The sequence below is a fragment of the Cloeon dipterum genome, chromosome X (assembly GCF_949628265.1).
Source record: "Cloeon dipterum chromosome X, ieCloDipt1.1, whole genome shotgun sequence".
In the NCBI taxonomy this organism is placed as follows: domain Eukaryota; kingdom Metazoa; phylum Arthropoda; class Insecta; order Ephemeroptera; family Baetidae; genus Cloeon; species Cloeon dipterum.
The window spans coordinates 23,774,405-23,786,441 of record NC_088790.1 but is presented as its reverse complement, the minus strand read 5'-3'; the positions used below and the strand labels follow the sequence as shown (position 1 = coordinate 23,786,441).

Here is a 12,037-nt window from a genome sequence, read left to right as displayed (position 1 = left end):
ATTTTAATTTAACCTTGCCAAAAAATAAAGCCATTTTTACTTGTTTCCTGGTTTTGAAGTAATTAATTTTTTTTTACATTATTAGCTGATTTTAAACGTTTTATAGAGCGCGCAAAGATTTTAGGAATGGTACGAATAATCTAAAACTGCGTTAATCTGGCTTGATTTATGTTCAAACGATGCTTGGAGCCTCATAAGAAGTAAAAGTAAAAGAAAATAGCAAGCCTATGCTTAATTTTACTTCAAGGCTGACATAATTGTTACAAATTTGAAATTCCTTTAACAGCGATAAAAAAGCCATTGAAAAAAATCGAGAGCGGCAGTCCTGGCTTACATCACGAAAAAATAATAAAAATCAATGACGATTCCTTGCTGGCGATTTAAATTTAATGAAAACACTCCATGCACTTAAATGTACTTTTTTGACACCTAAAATGAGAAAATTCATTTATCTATTCTTTTACTACACCAGATCAACTTCAAAAATTAAAAATGAAATAAAATTCTGACAAACGTTCATTGCAGAGAGACTGCAAATAAATGTATTTCCATAATGGAAGCGTCTAAGCCCATTTAAATCGGATGCTGCAAATTTGCAGGCGGAGAGCGAGTGAATTTACTAAATCTGTATTTGAATGGAATGCACGCGGTACTTATAAAGCGGAGGCAGCAGTGTGTGAGGAAATAAATTGGGTGTTTAAAAAGAGGAAAATCGGCCGGCGGACGAGCGAGAGCGGCGAATATAAAAGCAAGCGGCACACGAGAGGAAGGAATTCTCGCGCCTCCAAAGCCAGCGCGAGGGCTGTATGATTCAACTTTAATTGAAAATGACGAAATCCCCATTCAGATGGTAATGAAGTACTTGGGCAATCCTATTAAGATAAAATAAATCTACAAACAAATCGATGGATGAGAGAGGGAATTCAGTTCTCTCTCTCTCTCATGCACAGAGGGAAGCTGCCGCTGCTTCGCGTTGCATGGGGGAGAGCGTAGAGCACACAGCGCGAAATCTCTCTTTTGTCTTCAATGGGCCGCATAAATTATCAAGTTAATAGGAATTTTATATGCGCCGGAGACAAAAAAGCAGCCAGCCACGTATAAAATCTCCACCTCCCGCGCCAGCGCGCTATCAAACGCACACGCACTCAATTATTCGGCAGAAAGCGGAATTTATACCAAATGGCTTTCACTTGAGCGAATTAATATTGAGTGAATAAAAATTGCAATGTACAAATTTATTTTTCACTCAAAACAAAGCCGAAAATCAACCATTTTAGTTTCTTTTACTGAAATATAATTGTTCCATATTTTGTTGCATCACAACTCGATTTTAAGCTCTCTTAATTTTAAATAATTATTTAGCGAAATAACGAGTGTTAAATTTAAAAACATTTCGTCTCGAAAAACCGTAAAAGTTTTATAATATGTTAGGTACTCTTTCCCTAAAAAACTATCCAAATATTCACAGCCGTTGTATTGATATGTGCAAAATGACTAAACGTTTCTCTGAACTGTTCCTCTTATTTTTATCAACTCAACTATGAGAGTAAAGTGGCAAATAAAATAGTAATAACTAAATCAGTATTCCAGTTTAAGGTCAATTATTTGCTGTGAGAAATATTAATTTTTTCCTTGAGCGGTTTATTTTCTTTTTAGAATTTTTATTTGATATACAATTGGCAGTAGAGCACTGTGCGGTGTCAATTTTCATTACCATGGTAACCGCATTTTTTTAAATCAAAAACCACAACCGCACCACAACCGTAACGCCCTACCCGTTACGCGTAACGCCCTACCCGTTACGCGTAACGCCCTACCCGTTACGCGTAACGCCCTACCCGTTACGCGTAACGCCCTACCCGTTACGCGTAACGCCCTCCCCGTTACGCGTAACGCCCTACCCGTTACGCGTAACGCCCTACCCGTTACGCGTGACGGCACTAAATTTCAAGATACATAAGCATCAGAATAATCTGAATAACGTCGAGCAATTCTAGTAAAACCTAAGAAATGTTGAGGGAAAAATGTTAAATTAATAAATAAATATAACTGCGATTTGAGCTTTTAATCAGTTGCCGTTACGCGTAACGCCCTACCCGTTACGCGTAACGCCCTCCCCGTTACGCGTAACGCCCTACCCGTTACGCGTAACGCCCTACCCGTTACGCGTAACGCCCTCCCCGTTACGCATAACGCCCTACCCGTTACGCGTAACGCCCTACCCGTTACGCGTAACGCCCTACCCGTTACGCGTGACGGCACTAAATTTCAAGATACATAAGCATCAGAATAATCTGAATAACGTCGAGCAATTCTAGTAAAACCTAAGAAATGTTGAGGGAAAAATGTTAAATTAATAAATAAATATAACTGCGATTTGAGCTTTTAATCAGTTGCCGTTACGCGTAACGCCCTACCCGTTACGCGTAACGCCCTACCCATTACGCGTAACGCCCTCCCCGTTACGCGTAACGCCCTACCCGTTACGCGTAACGCCCTACCCGTTACGCGTAACGCCCTACCCGTTACGCGTAACGCCCTCCCCGTTACGCGTAACGCCCTACCCGTTACGCGTAACGCCCTACCCGTTACGCGTAACGCCCTACCCGTTACGCGTAACGCCCTACCCGTTACGCGTGACGGCACTAAATTTCAAGATACATAAGCATCAGAATAATCTGAATAACGTCGAGCAATTCTAGTAAAACCTAAGAAATGTTGAGGGAAAAATGTTAAATTAATAAATAAATATAACTGCGATTTGAGCTTTTAATCAGTTGCCGTTACGCGTAACGCCCTACCCGTTACGCGTAACGCCCTCCCCGTTACGCGTAACGCCCTACCCGTTACGCGTAACGCCCTACCCGTTACGCGTAACGCCCTACCCGTTACGCGTAACGCCCTACCCGTTACGCGTAACGCCCTACCCGTTACGCGTAACGCCCTACCCGTTACGCGTAACGCCCTACCCGTTACGCGTAACGCCCTCCCCGTTACGCGTAACGCCCTACCCGTTACGCGTAACGCCCTACCCGTTACGCGTGACGGCACTAAATTTCAAGATACATAAGCATCAGAATAATCTGAATAACGTCGAGCAATTCTAGTAAAACCTAAGAAATGTTGAGGGAAAAATGTTAAATTAATAAATAAATATAACTGCGATTTGAGCTTTTAATCAGTTGCCGTTACGCGTAACGCCCTACCCGTTACGCGTAACGCCCTACCCGTTACGCGTAACGCCCTCCCCGTTACGCGTAACGCCCTACCCGTTACGCGTAACGCCCTACCCGTTACGCGTAACGCCCTACCCGTTACGCGTAACGCCCTACCCGTTACGCGTAACGCCCTACCCGTTACGCGTAACGCCCTACCCGTTACGCGTAACGCCCTACCCGTTACGCGTAACGCCCTACCCGTTACGCGTAACGCCCTACCCGTTACGCGTAACGCCCTACCCGTTACGCGTAACGCCCTACCCGTTACGCGTAACGCCCTACCCGTTACGCGTAACGCCCTACCCGTTACGCGTGACGGCACTAAATTTCAAGATACATAAGCATCAGAATAATCTGAATAACGTCGAGCAATTCTAGTAAAACCTAAGAAATGTTGAGGGAAAAATGTTAAATTAATAAATAAATATAACTGCGATTTGAGCTTTTAATCAGTTGCCGTTACGCGTAACGCCCTACCCGTTACGCGTAACGCCCTACCCGTTACGCGTAACGCCCTACCCGTTACGCGTAACGCCCTACCCGTTACGCGTAACGCCCTACCCGTTACGCGTAACGCCCAACCCGTTACGCGTAACGCCCTACCCGTTACGCGTGACGGCACTAAATTTCAAGATATACATAAGCATCAGAATAATCTGAATAACGTCGAGCAATTCTAGTAAAACCTAAGAAATGTTGAGGGAAAAATGTTAAATTAATAAATAAATATAACTGCGATTTGAGCTTTTAATCAGTTGCCGTTACGCGTAACGCCCTACCCGTTACGCGTAACGCCCTACCCGTTACGCGTAACGCCCTCCCCGTTACGCGTAACGCCCTACCCGTTACGCGTAACGCCCTACCCGTTACGCGTAACGCCCTACCCGTTACGCGTAACGCCCTACCCGTTACGCGTAACGCCCTCCCCGTTACGCGTAACGCCCTACCCGTTACGCGTAACGCCCTCCCCGTTACGCGTAACGCCCTACCCGTTACGCGTAACGCCCTACCCGTTACGCGTAACGCCCTCCCCGTTACGCGTAACGCCCTCCCCGTTACGCGTAACGCCCTACCCGTTACGCGTAACGCCCTACCCGTTACGCGTAACGCCCTACCCGTTACGCGTAACGCCCTACCCGTTACGCGTAACGCCCTCCCCGTTACGCGTAACGCCCTACCCGTTACGCGTAACGCCCTACCCGTTACGCGTAACGCCCTACCCGTTACGCGTAACGCCCTACCCGTTACGCGTAACGCCCTACCCGTTACGCGTAACGCCCTACCCGTTACGCGTAACGCCCTACCCGTTACGCGTAACGCCCTACCCGTTACGCGTAACGCTCTACCCGTTACGCGTAACGCCCTACCCGTTACGCGTAACGCCCTACCCGTTACGCGTAACGCCCTACCCGTTACGCGTAACGCCCTACCCGTTACGCGTAACGCCCAACCCGTTACGCGTAACGCCCTACCCGTTACGCGTGACGGCACTAAATTTCAAGATATAAATAAGCATCAGAATAATCTGAATAACGTCGAGCAATTCTAGTAAAACCTAAGAAATGTTGAGGGAAAAATGTTAAATTAATAAATAAATATAACTGCGATTTGAGCTTTTAATCAGTTGCCGTTACGCGTAACGCCCTACCCGTTACGCGTAACGCCCTCCCCGTTACGCGTAACGCCCTACCCGTTACGCGTAACGCCCTACCCGTTACGCGTAACGCCCTACCCGTTACGCGTAACGCCCTACCCGTTACGCGTAACGCCCTACCCGTTACGCGTAACGCCCTACCCATTACGCGTAACGCCCTACCCGTTACGCGTAACGCCCTACCCGTTACGCGTAACGCCCTCCCCGTTACGCGTAACGCCCTACCCGTTACGCGTAACGCCCTACCCGTTACGCGTAACGCCCTCCCCGTTACGCGTAACGCCCTACCCGTTACGCGTAACGCCCTCCCCGTTACGCGTAACGCCCTACCCGTTACGCGTAACGCCCTACCCGTTACGCGTGACGGCACTAAATTTCAAGATACATAAGCATCAGAATAATCTGAATAACGTCGAGCAATTCTAGTAAAACCTAAGAAATGTTGAGGGAAAAATGTTAAATTAATAAATAAATATAACTGCGATTTGAGCTTTTAATCAGTTGCCGTTACGCGTAACGCCCTACCCGTTACGCGTAACGCCCTACCCGTTACGCGTAACGCCCTACCCGTTACGCATAACGCCCTACCCGTTACGCGTGACGGCACTAAATTTCAAGATACATAAGCATCAGAATAATCTGAATAACGTCGAGCAATTCTAGTAAAACCTAAGAAATGTTGAGGGAAAAATGTTAAATTAATAAATAAATATAACTGCGATTTGAGCTTTTAATCAGTTGCCGTTACGCGTAACGCCCTACCCGTTACGCGTAACGCCCTACCCGTTACGCGTAACGCCCTCCCCGTTACGCGTAACGCCCTACCCGTTACGCGTAACGCCCTACCCGTTACGCGTAACGCCCTACCCGTTACGCGTAACGCCCTACCCGTTACGCGTAACGCCCTCCCCGTTACGCGTAACGCCCTACCCGTTACGCGTAACGCCCTACCCGTTACGCGTAACGCCCTCCCCGTTACGCGTAACGCCCTCCCCGTTACGCGTAACGCCCTCCCCGTTACGCGTAACGCCCTCCCCGTTACGCGTAACGCCCTCCCCGTTACGCGTAACGCCCTCCCCGTTACGCGTAACGCCCTCCCCGTTACGCGTAACGCCCTACCCGTTACGCGTAACGCCCTCCCCGTTACGCGTAACGCCCTACCCGTTACGCGTAACGCCCTACCCGTTACGCGTAACGCTCTACCCGTTACGCGTAACGCCCTACCCGTTACGCGTAACGCCCTACCCGTTACGCGTAACGCCCTACCCGTTACGCGTAACGCCCTACCCGTTACGCGTAACGCCCTACCCGTTACGCGTAACGCCCTACCCGTTACGCGTAACGCCCTACCCGTTACGCGTAACGCCCTCCCCGTTACGCGTAACGCCCTACCCGTTACGCGTAACGCCCTACCCGTTACGCGTGACGGCACTAAATTTCAAGATACATAAGCATCAGAATAATCTGAATAACGTCGAGCAATTCTAGTAAAACCTAAGAAATGTTGAGGGAAAAATGTTAAATTAATAAATAAATATAACTGCGATTTGAGCTTTTAATCAGTTGCCGTTACGCGTAACGCCCTACCCGTCCCGCGCGACGCCCTACCCGTGCTAAACAGTCGCATAATAAAAATGGTAAATTTTGATTCTCAAGATTTGCGGTTTATTGCGGTTCCACCGCAACCGCAAAATTATAACCGCATCTGTGGTTGTGGTGGTTGGTTTTTTAGTACCAAAACCGCAACCGCACAGTGCTCTAATCGGCAGCTAACATTCAGAATTTAGGTCGAATAAATAACACATAATTCCAAGCCTTTTAGGAAAATTAACTTAATAAATAAAATAGGTTTAATTCATTAAGTAGTTTTGTAATTCCTCTCAAAATAATAACAACTAAATTTTCCTTAAATTCACACTCTCGTATTACAAGAATTGTGGTGACAAAAAATCTATTCCTTTTAAATAAGTTGCCAAACTTCAAATTGAAAAAATAATAATAAAGGAATCAGCACTGGACAATGAAATCATAATTTAAATATGTGTATGATTCAAATAAATTTTTAAGTTCTCTTAATTAATGAAACAACAGCAGGAGTAGGTTCCAAAATTTATTGACACGGACTAAAATCGAGTGTAGAACCTTCTTTATCTTCTGTATTGCTAGACTGCATCAGTTGTAAGGGAAAAGCGCCTGTGGATGAACAAAAACTTGCGTAATGAAAAAGCCTTTAAACCAGCCCGTCAGTTCATACCGTACAAACTGGCGACATCAAAAGTTTTAGCAGGAATCAAATCTGCGCCGTAGCATTTCCTCAGCACCTCCAGCATCTTTTTCTTGTGCGCTGGCTCCTGGCAACTGTGGTATAGGGCGTCGAGAAGAAGGGCATCCTCTTGGAGGTTTGTATCGATCATACATGGCCACGACTCCACGAGAACCGAGCCGATCGAGACAACGCGATGAGGAACATACAAACAGGCAAGCTGGATGAGTCCTTTCGCGTAGCTCGGCTCGCTAATCAGCATCGCCAGAGCGGCTATCAGTCTTGTAAGTGAAGAAATCACGGCCTGGAATTAGAAAATAATCAAATGGGTTATTTCTTGGCTGTTCCGTTCTATTTTTGGTATAAATTGACCTGAATAAGTTTGCGTTGCGGTATTATTTTGAAACTCACATAAGTGTGCAATGAACTAGTGTTCCAACCAATTTAAATTAAAAATAATAATAACAAAACGTGAAAATTGCGGTGGCATTGTTTTTAGTTTTTGAAACAATTGGCCATTTTTATATTGAAAATATTTGAAAACGCTTACCTCATCAAGTTTGCATTTGAAATTAATCTTAGGTAGGCTGAACGACAAAAGGAGCATCGTAGCTTCTTTAATAATGGCGGCCGAGAGTTTGGACCATCTATCGGAGCTCTCCTCCAGCCTTTTAGTCAGGAAGATGACTCTCCGCTCACTGCAAGTCAGCGCAAATGGCTCCTGATTGGCGACCAACGGGTTTTTTCTCCCGTCGATCACGGCTAAAATGAAAGACCTGCAACAAATTTAATTATATGTATTAAAGAAAATTAAATGTTAAGAGAATATACCTCGCAAGAATCTCGCGTGTCACTTTAAGTGGAGTATTGCGGGCGGTTTCCAAAATGCTGAGCAACATCTCTGGGCAGAAATTGGCATCGTCCACTGCGATGCATTTCAAGTTTTGCTTGAAAAAGTCATTAGCAAGAACTGCAACAGAATAATTAATTGCAAAAATTAAACCATGAAATATTTTCGGAAAACACTAAATTTTTAATACATGCCAAAAATTGGATACAAATATAATAATATTAATGCCAAGCCTGTTTTAAATCGTCACGTTAATATAAAAACTTTATTAGGATTCAATTTTAAAATTTCAGCTGAAATTGAAGAGTAATTTAAAGGATGATAAAAAGTGGGAAGTAACAACCATCGATTTTTTTATATTTTAAAAAAATTGCAAATTTCAGTCCCTTCGGAAATTAATTAAAGAAGTTTTTTTAATTTGTTCTAGTAATATGTACAGGGAAATAATTTTGACGTAAAGATTTAACTGTTGAAACTATTTTCATTTTTAATATATTATGAAATTCATGCATTTTCTCGACGTATACCCGATTGTTGGGATTTAAATTGTCAACGAATAATGGTTTAAATTTGAACCCTTAAAACGAGATAGGTTTGAAATCTAGATTCCCTAAATTTCCCAACCCTAGATAAAATAATTATTTTTTTACAAAATCTTGACTAGATTAGATGTAAACTCATAAAAATTTTGTAAAATATTTCTTACTGTATGAGCCGCATTTCAGTTTCTTCTTGACTCCTTTGACATCACTTGGGCATTTTTTCTGGTTTAGAACATCACTTAGCAACATCGGCTGCTTTTCCTCAATGTTTTCTACAACCCAGTCTCCCTCTTCATTGTCCGACGGCGGCAGAGGAGATATCGGATTTTCGAGAATATTCCGCAAGCAGTCTTCAAGTAATTCCAAAAGTTCCACGTTTTCCTCCACCTTGGAAGTCTTCTCCGGAACCGGAGTGGTCACATTTGTCTTCCGCTTCCGGTTTGGCATCACTAATTTCGGCGTCAGAGGCAGCGGCTGCATGAAACTTGGTATGGTGGTCATCTCTCTCAGCACCATCGTGACTTCACTGTCCGAATCTTCGCTTTCGGCTACAGATGTCGGTGGACCGCTGAAGAACAGTCCCTGATCCAGTTCCTCAACATCGTTCCCAAAGAGGGAATGAAGCAGATGCTTCCGTCTTGATTGCGAATCCTTTTTAACGATCAGAGCCGGGTTTTCTTCTGCCTTTTCATTTTCTTCAGGCGACTTTGGAGAGAAAATAGGACTGGTTGGCTCTTCGAAATCGGATTCTAACTTGTCTGCATACAAATCATCAGTTTTTTCTGCATTAGCACTTGTCTGAGGTTCTGAAGGCTCTTCGAGAAGCTCGTCAAAAATGCTTGGAGCAGGAGTAAGCTCTGAAGGTGAATTTTCAGGAGCCTCCATTTCTTCTTCACAAAAACCAACAGAATTATCAGGGTCTAACGATTGTTTCTCTTCTTCACTTACAACATTTTCCACTTGCAAAGTTTGTTCGGAAGATGAAATTTCAATGATATTTTGAACATCTTCGGTTTTTTCTGCATAACCACTTGTCTGAAGTTCCGAAAGCTCGTTGAAAATGCTTGGAACAAGAGAATGTTCTAAAGGTGAATTTCCAGGAGCGTCCACTTTTTCTGTACAAAAGCTAACAGAATTATCAGGGTCTAACGATTGTTTCTCTTCTTCACTTACAACATTTTCCACTTGCAAAGTTGGTTCGGAAGATGAAACATCAATGATATTTTGAACATCTTCAGTTTGTTCTACATTACCACTTGTCTGCGGTTCCAAGTGCTTTTCGAGAGGCTCGTTGAAAATGCTTGGAACTAAAGAATGTTCTAAAGGTGAATTTTCAGGAGCGTCCACTTTTTCTTCACAAAAGTCAACAGAATAAACAGGGTCTAACGATTGTTCCTCTTCCTCCCTTACAACATTTTCCACTTGCAAAGTTTGTTCGGAAGATGAAACATCAATGATATTTTGAACATCTTCAGTTTTTTCTACGTTACCACTTGTCTGCGGTTCCAAGTGCTTTTCGAGAGGCTCGTTGAAAATGCTTGGAACTAAAGGTTGTTCTAAAGGTGAATTTTCAGGAGCGTCCACTTTTTCTTCACAAAAGTCAACAGAATAAACAGGGTCTAACGATTGTTTCTCTTCCTCACTGACAGCATTTTCCACTTGCATAGTTTGTTCGGAAGATGATTCATTTGTGATGTTTTGAACTTCTGGAGTTATTTCTTTGGGAGCCGACACAATTTCTTCATTTAAATCCGGCATGTTGGCACTAACCTCCTCTGAAGGTTCTTGCAGACCTACCAAATGAGCAGGTTCTTCGGCGTGTTCTACTGGCAATTCTTCCACTAAGGTTTCTACAAAGCTCAACACGTTTTCATCGCTGCACGGCACCAATTCAAACTCATCGTCCTCATCCTCCAATTTCTGTGGCGAAGCTACACTGTGAGCATTGAAATGCGACTGGGGGAAAGGAGACTGAATCGAGTCGCAAGCCAAGGAAACAGGAGAGTCTGGCAACTGATCCTTGTCCTCCTCAAATTCCAATGTTGAGGTGAAGTTTCGCTTCTGAGTTAGTTCAAGGTGTGATACATCGGTTTGGGTTGAGATTGTCCTCTTTGCGCTTGGCTTCTTTTGACCAATTTCTGCCATCTTTGGAACATTGATGGCCTCCTTTTCCTTTGCCGCTGAAATCATTTGCAAATTAATTTACAACTATGGATAGAAATAAATCAATTATTAACGAGATTATTTCTCAAGAATATTATTAGCTATATTTGGTCATAAATATTATGGCTTCAAACAGAACGAATATCTAAATGTTTAGAATTCATATTATATATAAAATGATTTTGAAAATTGCCACTCATATTTAATATAATTTTTTGCAGCTTGTCAACAGACAAAAATAATTAGAAAACAGTTATTTGTGATGACATTCAAACAATTATGCAATGTAAAAAGAATTTAATTAAAATAGGTATAAAAATCGTAAGAGCTGTAAGATAATGTGAAATAATGATTTAATTTAAAAAACTGACCAATCCATTCAGCCACAATAGAAACCTGTTCAAAAATTAAACCTTTTTTTCAAGATTTACGACAATTTTTCAATTCTATCGGAATTCTAAATAAACTACAGCACCAATAAAAAAACTGAAACTTACTCGCAATCTTAGCCTGATATTTGAACTTCATCTGCCTTGCGAGTAATTCATTTGTTGCCAGTTGGGCGGCAAAAAAGTCCTTCTCTGATTTGTATTTTTCCATCTGGAGTTGCATGTTCTGAAAAAAGGCGAAGTTTTTAAACTCATTTATAATAATTAAAATATTAAGATTTCATACTTCATTCAGACGCTCTACGTCGGAAAGTGAAACAGCCAGAGCAGCATTGGCCTCCGCCAGAGCTCCTCTGGCCTCCGCCAATTCATTCGAGAGGGACAAATTCGCACCTTTCAACTTTTCGATAGATTTGCTGCGAAAACGATAAATTTTATTAATACATTAACAAGATTAAAGGTCAAATAACTTACCTTTTGTTGGTTAATTTATTTTTCGTTATTTTTAAGTTGTTCAGTAGATTCAAGTAGAGAGGGTATCCCATGAGGATTTGATGCTGGGCATCATTTGACAGCTTGTCGCACGAAGTATTTTTAATCTCGGACTCATCATAATTAGAATTGTTATAGACTAGAGCTTTTAAAAAATCTTGAGGATCGAAGTCCAGATCCATCATGTTGAAAAGTGTGGTTTCTTGAGTGCCAAAAAGATGGTTTTTGGTTTGTTATTGTCGATATCGGTCATTTGCCCTGAAGCCGCTGCAAAAACGGTGAAATTGTAACGAAAAAGTTCTATCAAGACGCAAAATGAAATAAATATGACAGTTTAACTTACCAAATTAATATTTTAAACCTCTGCAAAAACATTTCTACCAAAAATTTCTAATAAAGTAGGAAATTAATGAAAAATCAACAACGTGCACGACCGGCATTAATCGGCCATGTTTACACAGCTTCA

The 12,037-nt window shown here is 42.9% G+C and overlaps 1 protein-coding gene across 1 annotated transcript; it reads right to left on the bottom strand.

The window, feature by feature from the left end:
* Positions 1–6,969: 6,969 nt before the first annotated feature.
* On the bottom strand, positions 6,970–12,037 carry LOC135946863 (uncharacterized). Its single transcript, XM_065495298.1, has 9 exons — positions 11,915–12,037; positions 11,554–11,838; positions 11,366–11,495; positions 11,188–11,305; positions 8,692–10,707; positions 7,967–8,105; positions 7,686–7,911; positions 7,127–7,439; positions 6,970–7,065 (listed from the first exon to the last, which is right to left on the bottom strand). Exons 2-9 carry the CDS (start codon positions 11,754–11,756, stop codon positions 6,983–6,985), a joined length of 3,228 nt encoding a protein of 1,075 aa, XP_065351370.1. The 5' UTR covers positions 11,757–11,838; positions 11,915–12,037; the 3' UTR covers positions 6,970–6,982.

Bases quoted from the DNA above. Each gene is read 5' to 3' on its own strand.
- LOC135946863 (XM_065495298.1), bottom strand. From the start codon at position 11,756: ATGATGGATCTGGACTTCGATCCTCAAGATTTTTTAAAAGCTCTAGTC. The intron at 8,106-8,691 runs GTAAGAAATATT...ATTCTGTTGCAG, and splicing joins ACTGAAATGCGGCTCATACA to TTCTTGCTAATGACTTTTTC. The intron at 7,912-7,966 runs GTATATTCTCTT...AATTTGTTGCAG, and splicing joins ACACGCGAGATTCTTGCGAG to GTCTTTCATTTTAGCCGTGA.